This window comes from Argiope bruennichi, chromosome X1, assembly GCF_947563725.1.
Source record: "Argiope bruennichi chromosome X1, qqArgBrue1.1, whole genome shotgun sequence".
Taxonomy (NCBI): Eukaryota; Metazoa; Arthropoda; class Arachnida; order Araneae; family Araneidae; genus Argiope; species Argiope bruennichi.
The window spans coordinates 27,101,881-27,126,238 of NC_079162.1; the positions used below are offsets into that span (position 1 = coordinate 27,101,881).

Genomic DNA, 24,358 nt, shown 5'->3' on the forward strand with positions numbered 1-24,358 from the left:
TTTATTCTGCAAGAAATGAGGATGATTTTGGACCACAGGTGTATGCATCGATACAAAATTCCTTTGAACTTCTTTTCCCTAATAATTGTCTATTCCTTTATGATACCTAATAGTAATAGGGGGGAAAATGGTGGTTGAAAAAATATGATTCGAATCATGTGGTTCATTCCTTTTGACAAATAATTGAGCGATGATCACAAGAGCCGCTATTATCCAAAATATAGGTTGCAAATATTGCCGGCAATAGTCACTATTACATCCTGCATGCCACATACAACCGTCATTCGTCTTGGAAGCTATTATACGGATGTTGGGTATGCTTGGTCTTCGTCTCTGCACATTATCATGTGGATGACGTATAAATTCGGCGTTAGGAGCGAAAGAGTTAAGACTACTGGACAAAAAGTCCACATTGCATTCAAAATACAGCTTATAAAAATTTTGATTAGTAGCGGTGGGCTTAAGCAATGCATTAGTAATATCCATTGAAGTATTTGGGGGAAAAATACTTTGTTACAATCATAATATTTTTTTCCAACTTATATAATTTTAGTTCAAATTATTAAATAAAATAATACCATGTGAATCACAAGATGAAATTGCAAGGAACGTTTTGTGGATTTGGTATATTTACCACAAAAGTTTTTAAAGAAAAGGTTGCAAGCTCAATTGAACACTTCTTACAATTAAAATGTAAATCCATCATCAGAAAAAAAAACACTTTTTTTTCTTTTGCAGAAAACAGTGATATAAAACACTTTTGATTCTTAAACTAAATAATTTTTTGAAGGAAAAAAATACCTTTTTCTTCAATAACTTCAATACATGTGGAAACAAATTTCGGAACCTTCCTGTTTTCTCTAGTACATAAAGTTTCTAAATGGCAGCCAAATACTGGTTCATCTGCAAGTGAAACAAAGTTATAAAATAAATTTAATAAATAGTAATTACTTTATATTAATTTTTATGCTTTAATAATTAATCAGCAAAAATATTTCAAGGCCCATTGAATGACTGTACAACAGACACTAAGATAAAATTTCGTCCATAAATTAATAAACAATATAAATGAAGACTCTAAACTTTAGAAACATTACAACCTTAACGGTAATAAGATTTCTGATGTAAATTAAATATTTGTTTCAATATTTATAGGCGAAAAGTAACTATATATTTGTTCAGGAAGTTTAAATGATCACATAAATGAAACTTTTTTTTTACTGTCAATAAAGAAAACCACCAATGAAATGAAATACAAAACTGCATCTTGTGTCTAATTTAAAAGAAATGTGTACTTGCATTAATATTAATGAAATTAAAAATTTTAACAACAGAAATGAAGATCATAATTGGGATAGAGAACTTAATATCATAAATGGATTTTTTTTTTTTTTTTTTGTTTTTTTTTTTTTTTTTTTGTTTAATGTACAATGTTCTATATATCTAAAATTCATTTTTTCAAAATGGATGGAGAAAAATTCTAAGCATTCAATATTCACAGAATATAAGAGAAAATAAAGCCATCCAGCTTTGATTTTGGCATCATTCATCACACAATCATAATAAATGCATAATTTGAAAAGAATGAACATACTTTTGAAGAATTTTGAATTAAATATTTCATTAGGGAGTAGATATGTATTGAAGTAAGAACAAGGAAAATTTTCAGTTGGAGTTTCAAATTTCCATTGGCAACATCCATTTTTCTCATTAAACCTCAAAATTACATCAAAAGTTATTCACGGAAATCAAAATTCATTAGGCTAGGTTTATTCGTATAGAAATTATGAGTTAATAATAAAGTACTCCAAAAATTTTGCACACATCATAAAAAAATAATTTTTAATATGCGAAAAAAATTTCAAATTTAAAGCTTAAAACGTTTTGAATTACAACATAAATCAAAAGACAAGACGAATTTATGGGGACATGCAAAATTTAATATCAATCCTATGAATAGTTTATTTGCCATATCAAGTTTTCTGTATTGCCACTAAAACGATACGTTCAGGGTGACTTAACAAACTTCAAAATGCCAACAACTTTTTATTTGGCATTCAAATACATCAAATATTATTTTCCACATTATTGTAATGCAAGAATATATGAAAAATTTCGGAGGGGAGAAAAAAATAACAAAAAAATACTTTCAAGTGTCACAATATTTTATTAATAGTCGCAATTTTTAAATATGGTGAAGAATATCTGTCTTATTGGAAAACTAGAATTGCCACTCATTGATCCATACGATGTTACTTACAGAATATAAGAAGTTACTGAAAAATGGGAATTTTATCTTCCAATAAATAATTTGTAGGACTGTAACTAATTACCTTTACAAATATACTGACTATTACTTCTGTTTATAATTAATGCATAACGAAATCCATATTTTGTAACAAGGAAAAGGCTATTTCTATTTATTTAGTATTTATTGTTTGTTTTATGAGTTTAAGGTTTCATACAGTCCCAAATTTCATAAAACTACTCTAATTGTAATTATTATAGCATTGTATACAGTCATAAAGAGAATTACGTTTAGTATTGATTTTTTTAGATGCAAAATATATCTTATATTAATTTCGTACAAGAAAATTTTAATGATTCCTGGAATATCGATAAATTTTATTTACCATTATCTATGACAATATAAAATTACTCACTTCTCACTTTACATTTAAATGATAGATAGAAACGTATAAAATAAAATTTTTAAATAATAAATTTAAATCCAACTGAATTTTGAATTTATTTTTTGAAAAATAAGAACGTTTTAATATTTCTTTTGAAATAATTAATATTTTATTACAAAATAATACACAATATTTTGAATGAAATTCATTTTTAAAGATTTGTTATTTACGGAGAAGACGAAAGATTATAGGAAACTTTATAAATAGTATTTGTGGTTATTTTTATTTGACCTCAATTAAATGAATAATTATGATCTGTCAAATAATTCTGTGCAGCTCTAACTCAATTTTTTTAAATGCCAAGACAATGCAAAAATTAAATCAAAATCTATAGACAAAATTTTTAAGTATAATTATGTTATTTCTCATAAATTACATCTGAATGTATTTTTACAATTTTTAACTGTTATTTCACCATTACTCCACATTTTGTTGATAAAACCTTATTTTTTTCCCCAGCCAATTTAATTGAATCTATTTTATTGTGTTTAATCAAAAAAATTCTAAAATTTTCTATTATTACTTTTTAAAGACATCCAGTGGAGTAATCAATAGTTTAATTACTAAGAAAATGTTACAATAGCGGAAAGTAAAAGAATATAGAATAAATGAATATATATTTAGAGTGTGATGTTCTGCGATTTGCATTCCACTTTTGTAATATGATATATCCTGAAATCTTTCTCAATCAAAAAGAATTTGCACCTAACATTAGGTTGCCAGTAAAGCAAGGAGGAAAATTGATTTATATTTATCAGTAAATGAAATGCACTATTTTTTATATATATGTTTCTAAAATAAAGTTGAGTGTCAATTCATGTCTATGAGTCGTAAACAAGACAATGCAAATGGAAAAAAAAAAAGTTCCAAGAAATTTTTTTTGCATCAGTAATGTATAAAATTTTATTTCTTTTGCTCTCTCCCTCTTTCTGTCACACACACACAACCTCATTTTGATACTTTGAGCATACTTATAATTCAGGCTCAAGTGTGATTTAGACAAAGGTTTCACTGCTCTTGAATATTTTTCTCGCGTGTGTATGAATGGGAAAAAAAAAAAAAAAAATCAAATTTCCACCAGAACTTTTCAATATAATATTTTAACATTCATTAAGTAGAAATCGATTATAGATGCTTTAGAAATGTTACAAAAATAAAAATAATATTAACGACATCTAGAGAATATCTACATATTAAAATTACCCTTTAGCAGGAAATCTGAAACATCTCCTGATGTAATTAGAGTATATTAACTAAAATTTGTACTGTTAATAATTTTACTATGGGAAATCCATTCATAACTTCAAAAAAGAGTGTTGTCATAGGAACTTTATCATCTGTGCAATTTTAAATATGTCCCTTTGAACATTTCAGACGCAGAATATATTTGTATATACTTTATTACCTTTAAACTGATAATTCTAATTTCCATGTACAATGACAAGTAGCAGAATGAAGCTAGGCACCACCCGCTCTTCGCCCTTCCTTCGACCGTATGTAATATAACAGATTACTATAAGTCGTTCTCATAACATTTCTAAAATCTTAACTCTTAAAAATTCAGTTATTATTAAAAAGAATGGATATCTAAAATAATGCATTTCCACAACAACCATTTCATCCTATTAATTCTTTCCAGCCTAGTGGATTAAATGGGTTTTCAATAACCAAGAGATATCATAACTTGTACAGATAATGCATTTGTAATGAATGCCTATCAATATGAATCTGTTATCTATAAGCTCCGTCGAGGCAGTGTGTGACATAACTGGCGCGCTGCACATCATCCGGGTATTGACACGCAGGATGCTTCTAAAAAGCTATTCTCTCTTCTTTCTTCAGAACGCTCGCGCATTCGTCTCGGTGAAGCTTGTAGTCAAAATTAATTGTTTAATTTCTTAAGTTTGAAAGCAAATAAAATTATTTTTCTAACGTGTCGCAATAATTGAAGTGAACCACAACTACACGCAACCTTAATTACGATACATTAATAAGTTCCAAGATGGCAACATGATCTGAGCATCAATAATTGATTTTACATATGAAATCCTTCTAATTTTTTTTAAATACACAACATTTGCAAACAAATAATAATTCGTACTCGAAAGGATTATAAAGTTTTTTGAACACATTATTTCATGAAATTTGCTTAAGTAACAAAATCAATGCAGATACTGTCTGGGGCCAGAATTAACAAAGTTTTTTATAAGAAATTATTTTGATTTGTCAAAACACAGGAAGACCGAATTACTTACCTTGCAATATACCCTTTTCTCTCAAACTTTCCTGAGTTGGTCTCCTAACAAAAAACTGTCTCAATTTATCTCTAATTTTACGTTTCTTCTCAGCTGGCAAACCAACCTCACTTTCAGCGTCATTTTTCCCAGTTGAATAATCTAAATATAAAATGATTTTAATGTTTTTTATTATTTTTATTTATTTACTGAAATAAAAATATTTTTATGTAAGATATATAATGAATTATAATATTAAACAAAATGCATTCCATTAATAAGGTAATATTTATTTACAAAAAAATTATTCCCACATTAAACTTCTGTGTACATATGTATTGGGAAGTTGTTAAGTTAAAAATTAATATGTGAAAGAATCAAAATATTTCCTATAATTTTAATAGAATCAGAATTGATGATTAAGCATTTTCTTTGCTTATGCTTTCCTCAAAACAGGGTAGCCATTCAAATCTGGTCAAAAAATTCCATACGTTTTCCCTACATGTATATGCAATACAAGAGGAATCGGACAAATATCACAATAGTTACAACAGAATAAAAATACTCTCGTAGTTTTATCAGTAGAAAAAGCAAAGGGAAATAAGGTACAATTTAACATTGCCTGAAATAATATATTAAATGAATGTTTATATTAACAAACAGAAAAAAAAATATTTATTATTGCCTAGAATTTTTCCAAGACAAATTCACATGTTAAGGAATTGGGTGGAATAAAGCACAAAATAATATTCTTGCTATTATGATACAAGTCATTTAATGATTACTTAACAAAAAGCATTACAACGTTTCCTTTTTGTCAATTCATATATTTGAGCATCAATTTTTCTAACTTCTGCAGATATTTGAGTCATCAGCTTTTTTTTTTTTGCAACAATTTAATTTGCAATGCTAATTTTGCATACTGTAGCAAATCTCTTGAAATAGGAACATTTAAAACACCTCTATAAAAGTTTATGGCATTATACACAATTCTTAGACCAATTAAAGTATTTTTTTTAGAGTTTCTACAAGCATATCCTTGTTGATACTAAATCCACTTTCCACAATCACATTATCATATAATAAAATAATTATTTTTAGGACTTCTCAAAAATAAAAAAAAATCTGGACTTCAAAACATTAGAATAAAAATCATCTAATTGAATATCTTCATTAAATGAAGCAAACTGTTCTGTGCATTTACTTCTTGACTTTTGCAGGAAAATCTTAAATTCGATGTCTGCACGTTGTAAGCTTGCAGTGGAAATTTGTGCCTAAGGGAACTGGTCCCATGATAATAATACATTATTTCTAACATTTATTAGAACAAATACATGAAACATTATCAGAATAAATATTAAATTTCGCACTATGCATTTAATTTTAACGACTAATATATAACTGATGTTTAAAATATGAGTTAATGAAAATCAATGAAAAAACGTTTTTGTGCAATTTTAATACCGTACTGTTAACTATAAAAAGATCAATAAAAATTTTTTAATCTGCTTTCGTAGCTGTTCATGCGAATATGTAAGTATATATTAATATGATTTGATTTTTTTCCCCTTCGCCTTAGAAACGCCAGATAACTCTGAAACGGCCTGAGAATTCACATTAACAAACGTATGCTTCAAAAAGTTTTGTTTTGCCAATCACATGAAATTCTTAAATTATTTTACCAGTAAAAATTCCAGAACATGAAGAAAATTGAATTCATTGAACCCCTTATTCGTCAATCACAGAAAAAAGACGTGCGTCTTCACAACACAAATGAACATTATATAAAGTAAAATGAACAAAATGAATATTTTTATCTGGTTACATTAGTTCAAAATATGTTTACATTCTTAAGTATACTTTTAAATGAATAGCTTGGTGAAGCTGTTACTTAATTACATATTTTTATAAGCCCTTTTTATAACCACTTAAAAAATTATACATAGAGTACCTACTTATATTTAAGATTCTTTAAATTTACTGAAGGTGAGAGAAAGTATCATGTTTAAAAATTCATTTACTACTACCATACCAAAGAGATAAATAAAAACTTACGTTTAGTAGATTTTGAACGGGAGAGTTTGACATCTTTTTTACCACCGTCATCTCGATTAAAAGAATATTTTGCATCAGCCTGCTCGATACCAGATGGCTAGATGGGAAAAAATGTACATGAGAAAAATATCAAGATTAACAAATTTTTTACTGCAAAATACAGTTCCTTTATCAAAACAAGAGTGCACACACCATTTCAATGAATTTTGTAATTCATACAAAACCAAATATTAAGTGCAAATTTCTGTTATTATAAATGATAAAAATTATAATAAAAATAGTATCACTTGCAATAGTAGTTTACTAAACAATATAAATTTAGTTTTAAAAAATCACTACAACTAGTTTCTGAAAAAGGTTGTTCATTTATTTATATAAAATAGTTATTCATTCCTTTAAATTTCAGCCATTTTTTAGCTAATGTTGATATTTATCTGTACACACAAACTGCTTAAATCTAACAGTAAATTTAAATTTCTAAAATACATGATGTAACATCCAATAGAGAGTGGAAGCATTAGCATATATATTAAATATCAGTATTCAAATTATTGCTTTTAATTTTAAAATGATGATCAAGCACTTAAGATATGTAATCAAAATAAAAGAAATTGTAAAGAAGCTACAATATATTCATATTAAAATAGTAAACAGCTTTACCATGATATCATATCCAAATATGAGCAATACTTAGTTGTGAAAAGATTTCTCCATGTGAAGATAAAGAAAAACTGTCAGAATTTCCAACTTGGAAGATATTTTTCAAACTTGGAAAGAGACTCATCAAGTTTGGTCTTTCATCCTTCATTGTATTGATATGCAAGTATTACCAGAAGTATTTAAAACATTAAGAAGTATTTTAAGTATTTAAAACATTAAGAACAATGTAAAGGAGTTTTTCAACATAACTCATAATAGCTAAAAATATTGACATAAAAACATTCAACAGAATTCATAACTTTTTTTTTCTTTTGAAGCACCACAGGTAAATACTGATTATTGCCACAAGAAATAATAATAAAAAAAATCCGAATACATATAAAAGATTCAGAACTAACATTTCAGGCATCACTTATTTTCTCTTAATCCCAATCTATGAATATTGCATTAAAAAATTCCTAAAACTAAAGTAAATATACAAAGCTTTTTGCTTAAAAATGATTTTAAATTACTTTTGTAAATCAAAGGATTACATACCAGATTCATAATAGCAGCTTGTATTGTTTCAAACCACTCTCTTGTAGTCTGTGCATTATCATCTTGCAGTAAAAGCTGATGTCCAAGAACAGTACTTATCTGAAAAGAGACAAATAAAATTAATTTCTTTATTAATTAATTTAAACAAAAAAATTCATGCAATTTTAAATTTAACATTGAAAATAATATTTTTAATTCAAAAATAAAATATCAAATATTTTAAAGCAAACAAAATTACTACAATGCACAACCCAGGCGGATTTTCTCTTTTACATTTTATTTTCTTATCTAAAAAATAGAAAATGACAGAAGTGATTTACTAGTAGCAAAAAAGAAGAATTAATGTATGTATCCCATACAAAGTAAGTCTAAATGATGCAGGAATATTCTGTGAGAAGTCAGACAGTTAATTTTTTATCTGCATGTTCGTATTCCAGGTCTACTTTAGATATTTTTCTTAATAATGAAACATTAACACCACAACAATCCAATATCTATTTTTAAAGGTTTTTGACTGAAACAGGTTTTGAAAAGCACTCCTTTATATAAACGAGAAAGACAGATAAATAGCAAAAATAATTCTAATGAAAGACTTTTATGCTTAGCCAATTCATTGCCAATAAGTAACGTATTTTTTTATCTAAATAAATGATTACCTGCTGAGCATTTCATGTCTTGTCAATAGACACAATGCCCAATTTTTACATAATTATGGTATACAGGTATCCAATTTATGCTCTTTTTAGCATGAACGCTAAAATCATGGATACGAAAGAGCTGAAGCTGATTTATGGCAATGAACAATTTACAAATCATAACATTAAAAGTACTAAACTTCTAATGCATTTTTTTTTTTCAGCACTTCAAACTATTAAGGGTAGAATAAGCAATTTATGTTTTAAATTATGAAATTATAAAATCGGCCACATTTATCTTAAAAGTTCATGATTTTTTTCCCAAAATAGAGTAATTATTTCTGATTCCAGTGAACATTTTTTTTTCTTTCATTTTTAAATGCTTTGATGTTTTTGTAAATAATTAATATTTGTAACATGTAGATTTATGATAATAAAATTTACCTTCTTTTTTTTTTTTTTTTTTTTGAAAAAGGGTGACAAAAACAGATTCAATATACAAACCAAGTACTTTTAATTATTTCATATAATTCCCAAGTAGAATTTTCAGTTTTTTAAATTCACCGAAGAAAATATCTCAAAAGTTTAACGATTGAATAAAATTGCTTGCATTACCTTTTAATTTTTAACAACAAAAATAACTATGTCAAAATATTTATAAAGCTATAATTAAAAATCATAGAAAATCATCATGCTGTTAGAATATTTTGGTAACACATAAACTTTCAAATGGTAACCAGAATAATCAACTTTCTGATTCTTATTCCTACTTTTTATTAAAACATACTGGTGTGGTGAAAAAGCAAAATTTATCGAACCCACGGTAACGGAGAAGAAAAAAATTGGAGAATGGTAAAATCACGTGACCTTGAAATGCCTATTCTATTTATACAGATTATAGTATTCTATTTCATCTGTTCGTTTATGATTTTGCTAGGAGTTATTTTTGTCTCAGTTTCGAAATACAGATGTAATTTAAAAATAATTCATAAGCGGGTTTTTTTTCTCGTCAAATTTTAAAATGTAGAGGCAAAATGTTTCATTTTCAGGGACAGAGAATATAATGCTCTTGAAGTTAATGTATCTTGATTTATTATTATTTTTTAAATTTTAATTATTTTTCCTTGCATTTTCAGATAATTAAAATGGAAAATGAAGCCAACAAAACTGAATAGTTTCAATATTTACTTTTAACCTTTAATCAAAGTGTTAAGACTGTTAAAGCCACTCAAAAGATTTGTGATAAATATGGAGAAGTCGCAATGCCTCAACAACTACCGACAGTTGGTTTTTGTATTTGAGAAAAATGAAGAAATAACCATTGAGCCAACTTCATCATCAAATAGTAATAAAAAAAATTAATTAATTTCAAAATTGCTGCAAAATTCAAATGGGGATTGGTATTATCCCCATCATTTTTCCCACTGATACTTTATTGATTTATCAACATCTGGGAGTAACTAAAACTACTTTATGCATTATTAACAAACATAATAAGTTTTAGAGCAAATGTTAAGATTTAAAAATACACTGAAAAGCATATCAAACACGCAAAATAATAATGCAAATAAAACAAGCCTATTCTGCATTCTAGATTATACGTTAAATACATTTTTAATAAGACAAAACAACAAAATATTATAAATAATGTCCAATATTGCAAATATTTCAAAACACAATTTACAATTTTAATACATAAATGCTAAGAATTAAAAACAATAATACCTGGAAAACATTTTTCCTGCTAGATTTCTCAGGACACCACTCAACTAATGCTCCATTTAAATCTATACAAAGTTCAGGTTTTATCCCAGGAGTAGCCTACAAGAATTAATATTCAGCAACTTAATGATCATTATTTTAAATCATTTTTTTAAATTGGAAAGATAATTTTTTCAACACTATATAGTGCTTCAAAGTTCGACATCAGCAAGCATTAAATCTGCAACGCTTATCGCTTATTAAGGATTTTATTTTTATATTATATTTGAAGAAGTTACCAATATTCAAAGTAAAAAATAAAAGATAAAAAAATAACAGCTTAAATCTTCACACTTTCCAAATTTAAAAAATAAAAGTTTCAGAAAATTGAGAACAAATTTAACGTTATTTTTATGTTATATAACCTGAAAAAATGAAATTTGCTTCATACATAATCTAGGCAATGATAAAAAAATCATTTTGAGAGTGAAAAAGTTAAGAAATTTTTTTATAATAATTCAAACAATTCTTAAGCATCAAGATGTAATAAGCATGTGATTACTTAACATTTGATAGTACTTTTATATTCACAGATATCTATTTCTTCAATTTCTTTCTGCTTCTTTGTGAAGGGGGAAAAAATAAAGTGATAAATTTCTTAAAGAATAAGATAATTTTAATTTAGTTAACATTAACACTCCATTAAAAGCAATGTTAAGGCTATTTTGGGACGGGCTCGTAACTTTGAACATTTGAGCTGGCATTCCCTCCTCCGAACTTTCCGACCACAGAAGCAGGAGGGCATTAGTCCCGACGGACTTAAAAAAGTGTACCAGACCTGCTTACACAGCATTTCGTCGGTGAAATTGTTCCTCGAATCCGGAACGAAGTCGATACCTTATTATCAGAACATCGCAGCCCATAAATAATGAAATAAATAGGCAAAAAGGTTAGAAAACTGATTTTCTAATTTTAACTGATAACTACAATACTAATTATCACAAACACAAATCAAGAAGATGAATATTTGTGTCAATTTACTGCAAATTGGTTAAAAATTAATTTTTCCTTCCAAAATTTTTTTTGAAGAGGTTAGACGAGAGAAAAAAAAAACGCAAAATAAGAATATTGTAATGAATATAAAAAACGATTTTGATAAATTAGATAAGAAAAAAGCATTAAAAGAAAACAGGTCTTCAGAACAATATTAGCATGCTTCAATAATATACATAAAAACATGCTCAACTTTGCAAGCACCAAACAGAGATAGAAGCATTTTGCGGTTAAAGACTCCATTATATTACGAATATGAATCTGGCAAATATCATACTGATATTTCCCTTTGCAAACTTTATAAATATATAAATTGTTTTGCAAATCTGAGAATTTGAAATACCATATCTGAATCCAAAAGTATAAACTAAAACTTTGTCTATATTGCTGAGGGCTTGGAAATCTAGCAGATAAAAAAATGATAATTTGTAACATTTGTATTTTATGAGAAATGAAGTTGGATATCTTTATCACAAAAATTTATAATGAATTACTTTGCCAATAAAAACATAAAAGATAATAAAGGATATCAGTTATTATATCAAAATAAGAATGTTAACTGTTATTTTCTTGCACTGCATTAACATTTTTGTATCTACACAACGATTTTGAGATGCAGAAATAGCTTTGTAATTCATGTTCTCTTCAAATCTAAAAATTTTATTTGAAAAAAAAAAAACTTTACCATTGCAATTATTTTATGATTCTGAAAAGCTAACTTTTTAAAATGTTCTTGAAATTATAATATTACATTATAAGCAAATAACAATATTTTTTAAAATCAGTTTTGATTAATGCACTTGCCTTATGAAATGTGATTTCAAATTAATATTCTAACAGTGTACATGCACATTTTGTAATTATCAGAAAAATAAATTATTTATATAATTGCATCATTGATGCATATAACTTCAACCTATTCACTTTAAGAATTAAATAAATACATATATAATAAAATCAAATTATTAATGTTCTTAGCATTTAATTCCTTTTCTAACCACTTAAATTCAAAATTAAAAGTGACTTTGATTTTATGCTTTAGATTAATTTAAAAGTAATTTATTTATCGAGTTGCCTGGGATTCTGGATCATCCCATGTTTCCCAGTCTAATTTCGATAACTTTGTCTAATACTGAGATCTCTATCACATAAAAATACCATGCCTAAAAGAATGCTTTCCCACATTCTGTCTTCAGCCCTTGTTGACAGTGCATTAATCAGTTCTTGGTCATAGTTTAATAATAATAATAGTAATAATAAATTAACCAGCGAAAAGATGAAACTCTTACTGCTAATAAAGCAAAGAAATAATCGAGTTAAAAGCAATTATCTCCTACACATTTCAACAAACCAACATCACACCATGTTTATATTTTATGAAGATTCTATTAGGAAGACATACATAGTTTTAAATGTTATTTATTATTAAAAAAATATTTCTGGTAATTCAGAAAAGAGACAGCTAACAGCAATTACAGTCATAATTTTTCCTCATTTAAAACAAATTCCAATGCAATAGTTGTTGATAAAATAATTGAAGAAAGAAGCTAAAAATTGAAAAATACATATCTAGCCATTTCCTTAACTAGTTATTAACTTTAATTATTTCACTAAAATATAAAAAAAAATTACAATTTAGCTATGATGTGTAATTTATATAATATTAATATAACAAAGAAAAACTTAAATAAAATTTTAAAAATTCACATCTTGTTTACAAATAGTAAAAAGAATAATCTTAGAGGGAACTCAAATAGTGAAAAGAACTTACTAGATGAGCTGAACGTATATCTTTGTAAAATAACAAGAAAACATCAGTTAAAACCACAAATGATGTAGTCCAATTTTTTCTTATTCTCTTGCCGCCTTCAACAAGCTTTGTCTTATTCAAAGTACCTTTGCGTGTAATGGACTAAAAACAGAAGAAAAAGAAATAATATTATCTACATAAAATCGAAGCAAGAAAACATCGTAGCATAAGATTTTTTTTACACAGCATAGCTATAATAACACTTATCCTGTATTACTTAATCCACAGCAGAAGCAATAAAAGTAAAATCATTAACTTTTGGAAAACTTACAAAATGACCATCCTGAACAGAGGGCCAGTAGCCTTCTCCAAATGATGGGGGCAAGTAACCTTTATTGTCTTCAGAACCAGTCAAATTAACACATTCAGGGACTATCAAAGATCTTGTTTTGAACTGCCTTGGAACTGGTAATTTAGGAGCCTTTTTACGTAGTTTTGGCGATGTTAATGATTCGTTGTTGGATTTTGCAATAGGTACATCTTGAGCTATCTGCGAATTATCAGAAGATTCTAAAGAATTTTCAACCACTTGGCACTGTTTAGACTCCTGCAAAAAATAAAAGAATTAAAAAAAAAAAAAAAAAACTTAGATTTCTCCCAAAAACTTCAAAAGAGTTGCATAAATGAGACATAAAATACAGCCAAAGTTTGAAATTCAAATCAAATAATCAAGTAACAATTTTAGTTCTATATCTAGATTAAATTTTAAAAAATGGTTCAGTTATTGTTGTTCAGAAAAAAAATGATTGTGAAGTACAAAAGAATAAAATTAAGAAAAAAATTTCTAAAAAATTATTCCCGTGATGTACTACAATAATATGAGGTAAAAGATACCTATTAGTATAACTAATTAAAAATATCAAATTATTTACTTCAAAGTCAGAGGATACAGAAATGTCCGGTAGCTCCCACAAAGACTCAGAATTATCCTCATCATAAAAATAAGTCCGTCCATTTTCATCTGCAGATGCATACCACTAAATAAAAAAAAACAATTTGAAACAAATAAAATATTTAAAGATAAAAATAGCAGTACTGAAGCAGCACTGAAAATTTTATTTCAAGAAGACCTCCCATTACCATAAGTTATTTTCAGTCCCATCGGATAAAAATCAGTTATATTCAAATAATCTGAGAGGATGAGAAACACTGAGATATGTCTTTGACAAGAAACGAGGAAGTTATGTGAGCGTATCAGTGGAAGGAAGTTGCCAAAGGTCACTTCCTCTTACTTCCTAATAAATGTCAAATGAAAACTACAAGTTCATAAACAGCAAATTTCCACCATTTGTTTCTTCTTGCTTCCTCTGAAGTAACAAACATTTTTCTGCTGTAAAGAAGTAAAATAATAAATGCTATAGGAGAAATTGCTCAAGAAAATGGCATCAGGCAAACGAAGCGCAAACTAAGCAATTCAAGGGGTAAGTAAAAAACTTCCTGTTATTAAGTAATTTAATGCAAAAGGAACTTGCCTGAACTTCAATATTGCCAAATGCAATATTTTAAATTTAAAAAAAAATTGAAGCCCCCCAAAAATATATAGATTAGAGGAAATGTAACAGATTTCTAATATAATTTCAAAGAAACAAAATTGATTAATGGACAAGTCAAATGAATAAATTTTTGGTCTTAACTTTCTTAAAACCACACTCACTGAATTCAATTACTGTATTATTAGCATCTGTAAACAGATTTTTATTTATTTATTTATTTTTTATAAATGGGAAGAATTTAACCATTATTTTTTTTTAAAGCAGCTATTTTATAATGTAGGCTTGTATCAACATATCAGGCTAAGCAATAGAGAAAAAAAAAATATCAATGCAGGAAGTATAATAATGATTCACTGTGTATTAAATTTCAAATGTACACAAATTAAAACGCCGTACATTTTATCATCGACATGTTAATAATATTTTCAAGGAGTAAATTTTAATAGTTTTAGGGATCAAAATGCAAAATCAGATTGATTAAAGTAGCATCTTTTAATGACGACATTCATTTTTTTTTTATTTTATTGAATACATCTAATTTAAGAGTTATATAACCATAATTCTTCACACAGCTTTAAAATACATATTTGAAATATAGCATCTATAATCATTTCAATTTCTCATCCATAAGAATTTACATACAGCAATACTGAAGTACAGGGTAAGCAAAGGAAATATGGATGTCATGGGTTTTATTTGTGGGAATTGTAGTCAGGGAAATATATTCAATATTTATTTTAAGCTATTTGTGTGCATTTTTAAATAAGTAGTCATCGATTCAGAGCTATGGGTGGGGAACAAAAGATAATCCTACCGAAGATGTTGTTTCCTCTTAAGACAGGCCTGTGATATAAAGGAATAAAATTTCACGTTAAAAAAATAGTATTTTTAAGATTAGGGTCATTCCTAAAAACGTGAAAACACCATGGACTGGGAGTTAAATTCCTGAGGGTTATCACAATTCAATTTATCATGCATATAATTTCCTCTATAGAGAGTTCAAAATTTCATGCTCTCCATATTACTTCGAAAAGATAATTTTTCAGTTCTATCTAAACAAACAGAAAAAAAATGCTTTTATATCTTGGTAAGATATCTTATAAGAGTTTTGAATAATTAGTAATTCAGATTCTAAATTAATAGGTTTTATTGAAAGACAGAAGTAGAAAAGAGTTGGGTTTTTTTTGTCTCAAAATTTTATTACTTTGAAGGACAAATGGATTTCATTTTTGTGCAGATTTCTTTGTAAATTAAGACATACATTTAAATCCTATTAATTTATTTTGTCCTCCTTTTTTATTCACACACTTTTCATAAGAAACCACTTTGCTTCAAATTGCATATGCAAAAAGATTGAAAAGTTTTCAACATCATCAAATAAACGGCTAAATTTCTGGCTACTTTTTTAAACTCGCACTTACTTACTCCATATTGCTTACAAAAGAATACAATAAGGTAGTAATCACAGGAGATCCAATCAATAAAGTTGGCAGTTAGTTAAATTCTCTAAAATCACAAAGAGCGACTACATGAAAAATGAACAGAAAAAGAAATCAATTTGGTCACCAGAGTAATAAAAATAAAAAAAATAAAAATTTAAAATCTTTTTTCCAAAAGAATTGTTGTGTGGAAGTTAAAATTTCTCATTTTGTGCACATATTATGTCTTTCAAATAATCAGTATCAATATTTTTGTGTTATAAAAATTTTGCATAAGATATTTTATAAGACCAATTTAAATCGTCTTAATTAAAATTAATTAATCTTTGAACATATAAAATCCATAAGATACAATTAATTTACACAAGTATAAACTGTGCAAAGAACTTTTTTTTTGGTGCATCAGAATAATGATATATCATTCTTTCTGTCTTATATATACTGATTTACAATTGAATGAATTTTTATGTTTTTTCAATAAAAATCATTTAATATGTATCATATTTATAATAATATATCAATCATGCTATAAATTTTGTTCATGCATATTATATTGTTCAATAATTTTAACATTTCACAAAATTTCATCATAATTTTAATATCATCACAATTTTAATATTTATTAATTAACTGTAATAAAATAAGACATTTTACTACAGTTAATTTCACTTTTCCAGTTACTGAACATCCCTCAATAACATAATAATTAATGAAAACTAGCATTAAATACCTGAGTGGTTAATTTAAGATTCAATATACGTAATCATTGCATATTTTTGTGTTTTACAAATCTATTACATTGAGACTATTTCCCCTTTCCATTCACAATTTCAAACAAGCTATAATTGCTTTCTCAAAAATACAACATCATAATAAATTCAACCTAAAAAAAGGAGAACAATTCAATTTAAAATGTATTTTCAGATGTAGAAGTTATGAAATTAATGTTCACATGTCAATCAGTAGAGTAAGGTCTCATTAAATTAAAGTACAACTTAAGTTTTTCAAGTCTCAAAAGTTTATATTAACAAAAGAAATTTAAACATGCAATAAGTTCTGTCTCTAAATGTAATTATTTCAGAAACTACCACTTTTTGTTTCAGTATTCAGCATTTGCTGTTTTAACAAAATATTAATAAGTATTCAATGGAGTATTTAATTAAAAAGATCAACAATTTCTCAGCATCCACAAAGTCCATGATTGCCTTGAGAATACCACAAGAATACAGTATGCAGTGAGAGCAAATGTGTATACTTTGCATGATTAGGTGAATTTTCAGTGTGAACAAACTCCAAAAATATAAATTTTGTCCTTTTATAGTTGCAACTCTAAAATAAATAAGGTATAATTTTATAAAGCTCCATTATGCCAAGCCTCCCTAACCATAGCACAGAATTTCATATAAATGTATGTAAAAAATTAAAATATCATGAGGTAGAACTACATTTTAATTAAAACATGGAACAAATTAAGAGAAGCTCAATAAATAGTTAGATTGAAAGGCTGGATCTTCTTTTTACTCGTTATATAGCAAAGATATGCAGTACAGCAGATGGCAAACCAATTAATATAAGAAAAAGGCAAACATTTTTCAAGTAACAGGGAAATCAATTTTGATGTCATCATTGTTATCTGACCTCCATCCGAAATTATGTCCTTACTAACTGCTTACATGTAACTGCAAATCGAATGTCAACAATAAATAAAATAAAAACCCTCAAATAAAAATAAAATGAAGAAACGATGAGTCTTATTCATCACATGAATATCACAATTTATAAAACAACTAGCTGCCTTTGGCGTCCAGACGGTTCGCCAATTTTAATGCTCGTTAAAATTTTAATAATTAAATATTTTATGTTACTCCTATTTTAATAGCTTCTTCATCAAAATATTTTAAATCTTCAAATTTTGATAGTCATATAATTCATTCATAATATTTTAAAGGCCTTCAGCCATAACGTAATATGTATATCTCTAATTTTCTGTTAGCTCCCGTAGAATTTATGCTTTAAATTAAAGTGGAAATGGTTAAACTGCAATTAATATAAGAACATTTTTTACTGAAACAAAGCATCTTTTCTTAATATGAGTAAAAATAGAGTCGCTGAGTATTTAAACTTTATGGGCACTAAAGAATATCTTTCTTAATTTATGTAATATCACGAGAAGTTTTCTACAAAATTTTCTGAGATTCATCATGAACAGATCAATTAATTAACAATGTTTAGTTTTAAATGCATCAAACTGTAAGAAAATAAACAGAATCGCTTGAAATAATCGGTCGGAAATATGTTAAGCCTTCAAAACCAAGTCCGTATCCGTTGAAAATGGAATTGTCAACAATCAGAACACACTGTGCATGCGTGAATTTTCAACGCCAATTATGGTAACGCAAACACGTGAATTTTCTACGCCAGCTGGGGTAACGCTACGGTGATTAGAAATTTTTAATTTTCTTTATTCTGTTTTATTTTAATTCAAAAGTACTTCAGAATGATTAATTAACAATGTTTAATTTTAAATGCATCAAAGAAATAAACAGAATCGTTTGAAATAATCGGCCGAAAATAAGTTAAGCCTATCCTCGTTAGCGTGGGGAAAAAAACTGAAGCCTTACTCATTTGGCAGTGGGGAAATAAAAAGATTTTTTGGCGGGAAAGTTAGTTTTTAATTAATAATTAAAATTGTAATTAAAAATTCAAAAAAAGGGACGCGAGGTGCACATTCCCGATCTCCAAGGTATGCATGTGTCAAATTTGGTAGCTGTAGGTCGAACGGTCTGGCCTGTGGCCTGCAGACACACACACACACACATTGAGCTTTATTATAAGTACAGACAACAGATACTACATACTAACTTCCAAAAGAGCATAACAAATTCTTTTTATCTTTTACATAGGATTAAGATGTCATAAACAAATATTGAATCCATCCTTTCTAAGAAACAAAAAGTTAATTCACCCTCCCAAAGAAAATTCACCACCGATAGCACTTTTCTATAAATTTATGTTGTTAGTACGGATTTTTTAACAGCTTGATTTTACTATTGAGCAATTCTTCCTTCCATGACTTTTTAATCTCTAAAAGATTTCTCATATTTGTGAAATTATAGCTCTTATATATATGAGCTATATTTTAACACACAGTTTTAATTAGGATTTGTTCTATTATAATCCTATATTTTTTTACATCGAATTAATGAGAATATCTAGAATTAAATTTTGTAATGTCTTTGCATTTGACTATAATGTATAATGGTGGCCCAAATGAAAATGGCATTCCTGTAATAACTCCGTCATTTGAAGAGAAAGATTACTGCGCAAGCTCCTAAAAAGGGCGCAGAGTGCTGGGAATACATGCGATATTGTCACATCCCGCTAGATGCGTGTATGATAGTGTGGGGGCACGTTAAAAGGAATCGTTCGCATCATGGATGCCTCTAAACGGTATCAACACGCGGTCATGCAATTTTTAATAGCGGAAAATGTGAAAACTAGGGAAATCTGTCGTCGAATGCAAAATGTATACGGCGTGGAGTGTATGTGTCTCAGATCGGTATTCCGATGGTGTAGGGATTTTCGTAGTGGAAGAAGCAGTACTGACGACAGGTCAAGACTAGTCCAGCACATGTGGTTATCACCAAGGAAGCAGTTGCAAATATGAACCGTCTCGTGAGAATTAATTGGCGAATCACCATTCGAGAAATAGCAGAGGTAATGTCTATGAACAATAATGCATAAAAGGTTGCAATACCGAAATGTTTGCGTGCCGAAACATCAGAACAAAAGAGCAGAAGATTCACTGCATATTTGCTTCCATGTAATATGGCACCACGAAATGGGAAATCAATTCTTTTCAAGAATCATTACCGAGGATGAAACATTTTCACGCTGCCCCGTCACCAGAAGTATGAGCAAAGAATGGCGACACCCTTCATCCGCACGGCCGTATAAGGCTCATTTGCTCATTCACCTTTAGGCTCACTCACCTTTAGCTGGTAAAGTCATGTTAATGCGTTTCTGCGACATCAATGGCCCACTACCGTTGGAATGGCTACCTACAGGCTAGGCTGTCATTGTTGTCACGTAATGTGCCGCACTGCAATAACTGAGAAAGAATATCAAGAACCACCGACGTGGCATGCTGTCAAGTGGGGTTATCCTCCCGCATGGTAGTGATCGTTCTGCTGTGGCGTGCCAAACATTGTTAAGGCCATTCCCTGGGAGGTTCTTGAACAACCCCCTTACAGCCCGGACCTCTCGTCATGTGACTACCACATTTTCGGTTCACTCAAGAAAGCTCTGAAGGGACGACGATTTGCCGACAATAATGAGGCCCAAGGTGCCGTTGAAAATTGGTTCCAACAACCAACCTCCGTACTTCTACACCCAGGGTATTTATTATCTCGTGGACCACTGATACACTTGTTTCAGCCTACAAGATGACTTTGTCTAGTCTATTTGTTACGTTTGTATTATTTTCTTCCTTTGCTTATAAATTTATATTAATACCATTAAACCATTTATCAAACAGACTGCAGTGCCACTTTTATTTGGACGGTCCTTATATATTCAGAATCAAGCAAAATTTTGAATATTCTTTTAATTTTTTAGAGCGCTAAGATCAAAATATTAACACAACAAGTTTGATTTTAATCTTTGTTCTACTTCCATATGAAGAAAATTTAATTTAAAAAAAATTTATCTTCAAAGTTTTACAGAAATGTTTCAAAAAGTACAAAGACTTCTTGATAATATCTAAAACTTGATTTCATTTATCTTTCAAAATTCTACCTTTCAGATCATTAAATTCAGATGTGAGATTTTTGCATTTTATTGTTGTTTTATATCACAGTACTTCATGTGCATCATATAAATCATATTTCATATTTATTCAGGGTTGCCACTCAAATATAGAAAAAAAAAATCCCTGTTTTTTTCCTGTAAGAGAAAATGCGTGAATAGCACTCATGTGTGAGTTATAATGCAATGCGATTTTAAGGAGTGGAAAAAGCAAGGAAAGGAAGCAATAATTTAACACTATTTGAAATAATAGCATATTAATAGATGGTTTATATTTACATAAAAAACAAATTATCTTTATTTATTATCTAGAATTTAGAAAGATAAAATTAATACATTAAGGGAGATTATATATATATATATATATATATATATATATATATATATATATATAATCTCTCATGTTCTTCAACAGTAAATCACACAAAATTAAGGACTCGAGTGAAATAAAACAAAACATTTTTGTTAGCATGATAAAAATATTTTCATCATTACTGAGCAAAAAACATTACAAAGCAAGATTACTTTTTTTATTTATTAATTTTCATCAATTGATGCATTCGGGCACCAATTTCATCAACTTCTACAGATTTTTTCAGCCATCAGTTTCACGGAATTTATCCCTAACAAATAAGGTGCGACATTTTTGTAGGCCTGACGTACATTTTTCAGCTATTTCACTTTCAGTGAAAATATATCCGATATATCATTGAATGCATTAAAGGACAAATGTGACGCAAACAGTTTAATGTCCATAAAAATTCAGCTTTAAATGATTTGTTCTCGAAATAGGTCTGACATTCAATTTGACGTTTTCAGATTTGACATGTAATCTTTTCTTGTGTTCTTTTTATCTAACATCAATGATAACTTTGGCAGGCAGTCTTGTATGTTTGCCTACCAAGTACCTACTTTCCCACATTGCTTAGACCTATTAACTTTTTACAAAGCGAGCAGTACGCAACAAATGGATTTTGCGGAACTATTAGAACTCCTTCAGCAAAATCAGGATTGAGGATTAAATGAGGATTTTGAGCAGCTCATTGTTTAAAAAAAATTCTCTAATCTACTTTCAATAAGTTCCCAATTTCTCAAATAATAAACTATCATTTAATAAACTCAAATATGGTAGACGAAACCCTACCGCGCTGCTTCCACAGAATGAAATGTTCCCGCCAGAGAAATTTATTCCATTCTTTCACGCAGTTACAGAAGTCTCGCCCATGCTACAATCTCATGGAAAAAGACCAACTGTCGAGCAAATCGAGACTGGACTGATCTACACAGAAAAAAAAGGGGGGGGGGGAGAGTAGAAAAAGGGTGAGTTTTCGAATTACACAATAGCGAATGGTGCTGTTTCGTTTTTGGAGGCAATGACTACAATCTTTTATTCGGCATTTTTTAGATAAAAAAAAATAACTAAAACTTTACATTCCTTGTTTATTCGCGGTTTATATAAAAAATTTTTAATTTGAATGCATTTTCCCGGTTTTTTTAGACGATTTTTAAATTTCCTTCGTTTTCCCGGTTTTCTAAGTTCTTCCGGTGGCATGGCAACCCTGTTCAAAGCAAATTCTTAATTGAAAATTATGACTTGTAACATTAACAATGGCTATATTATGAAAATTCTGCGCAGCATTCTTCTACAATTCTCTATTTTTTAATATAAGTTAGTACAATCAAAACTCCATAACAAGCAAAATAAAATGTAAAAAACTGAGTCGTTCAAAGAGCGATGTTTCGAAGAACGAGTGGCGAGGAGGATTGGCTTGGCTTGTATTAGTCTGTGTTGAGCGCTTGTTTGAAGACAAACCTTGTATTTACATGGAAAAATTATTAGCTGGAATGCGTTGTTGAACGCGACTCCGAGGAGTTTGAGCAAGTCCTTGTGGAGCCTTAATTGATTTGATTTTGTTTCTGGCCAAGTTTATGAGACTAGAGGTGGAAAGCAACGGTGTCGTTGAGTTAGTGGTGAAAGGAAGAAGACAGCCAGAACTACCGATGAGCTTATAGAGCTGCATTCTGTATCAAAACAAAAAGCTCGGAAGATATTTGGTCAGATGAGGAAGAAATAATAGACTCAAAAGAGCAACACTCTTCCAATGAAATAAGGGATATGCTGAAAGCATACGGAAGTATAGTACCTTATGTTGAGAAGCATAACCTTGATAAGAAAGTTGCTATGCGCGCTACAAATTCATTTAACGATATTGTCTCTCATTTTTGCTAAATATCGAAGCGTACCCAAAGACAAATGTTTTTAGAGAGTTTTCTTGTAAAAAAAAAAAAATGCAGCATAAATAAATAAAAAATTACATTATTATAAATTTGCTCCAATATTTTTTTCGGAATGGAACGCATTGTCCTATTTTTACATAAATTCCTTTGGGAAAAAAGAATTGTTTCGCTTAATGTGTTTCGCATTAAGATTAAAATTCGGGAATGAATTATGCTCGTTAATCGAGGTTCCACTGTAACATGAGTTAGCAAAATTTCATTGATCCATTCTATAAAAATTTAGGGTTTCTGTTTCCTTTGAAATATTAAAATATATAATTACAATAAAAAGAATTTTAATTAATAATAACTTGCAACTGAATTATAGTTCATCTATTGTATTGGAAATATATGTGAATATACAGTACTGATTAATAATATGTGTATATATTGTATCCCAAAAAAATTGGAACAAGTATTGATTTTCATAAAAATTGCAATACATCATATTTTCAATTGCAAATTTTCATCAAATAAATAAAGTACAGAAGTGTATGAAAACCATTTTGGCTTTTATAGAGATTGATAATAAAGTATTATAAAATTAAATTTTTATGTAACCCTCAAAGCAAAAGGTCAACAAGTAAAATGTTTCCCTTGGACTCATCTACAAGGACAAAAATTTTCATGCTTCTGTCTGTAAAATTTGTTTGAATATTAACAGGCAAATTAATTAACTTAGCCCGTTTTTCCATACATCAGACTGGTTTCTGAGCATGGTTTCCTTCTATAGATTTCAGAGATAATATACAAATTACAAAAGCTTATTAAAAGGGCAGAATAAAAAATAACAATGCATTTAATAATATTAATTTTTAAAAATGGTCAGATAATTCTTTAATTGAAAATCATGTTCATTAATGGAACTTGTTCACTTTTGACGCATTCTTCTAACGACAATTTGAAACATGCAATCCAGTGCCTCAGTTGTACATCAATGCATGTTTGTTGAATTAGTCAACAAA

General features: G+C 28.4%; 1 protein-coding gene and 1 long non-coding RNA gene across 3 annotated transcripts in view; one reads left to right on the top strand and one right to left on the bottom strand.

Annotated features, from left to right (window-relative positions):
- The window catches only part of LOC129958040 (rho GTPase-activating protein 15-like), a 44,329-nt gene that overhangs the window by 8,009 nt on the left and 11,962 nt on the right, over nt 1-24,358 (bottom strand). Inside the window, exons 5-12 of the mRNA XM_056070192.1 lie at nt 14,251-14,355; nt 13,650-13,925; nt 13,340-13,480; nt 10,540-10,635; nt 8,180-8,278; nt 6,983-7,079; nt 4,949-5,089; nt 802-903 (exon numbers count right to left, since the gene is read on the bottom strand). Coding sequence (XP_055926167.1) covers nt 802-903; nt 4,949-5,089; nt 6,983-7,079; nt 8,180-8,278; nt 10,540-10,635; nt 13,340-13,480; nt 13,650-13,925; nt 14,251-14,355 — 1,057 coding nt within the window. The remainder of the gene's footprint in view (nt 1-801; nt 904-4,948; nt 5,090-6,982; nt 7,080-8,179; nt 8,279-10,539; nt 10,636-13,339; nt 13,481-13,649; nt 13,926-14,250; nt 14,356-24,358) is intronic.
- The window catches only part of LOC129958042 (uncharacterized), a 43,072-nt gene continuing 33,338 nt past the window's right edge, over nt 14,625-24,358 (top strand). The window contains exon 1 of one of the 2 annotated variants that reach the window (XR_008783108.1): nt 14,625-14,799. This is a non-coding gene — a long non-coding RNA (uncharacterized LOC129958042). The remainder of the gene's footprint in view (nt 14,800-24,358) is intronic. The other variant, XR_008783109.1, reaches the window with a different exon arrangement.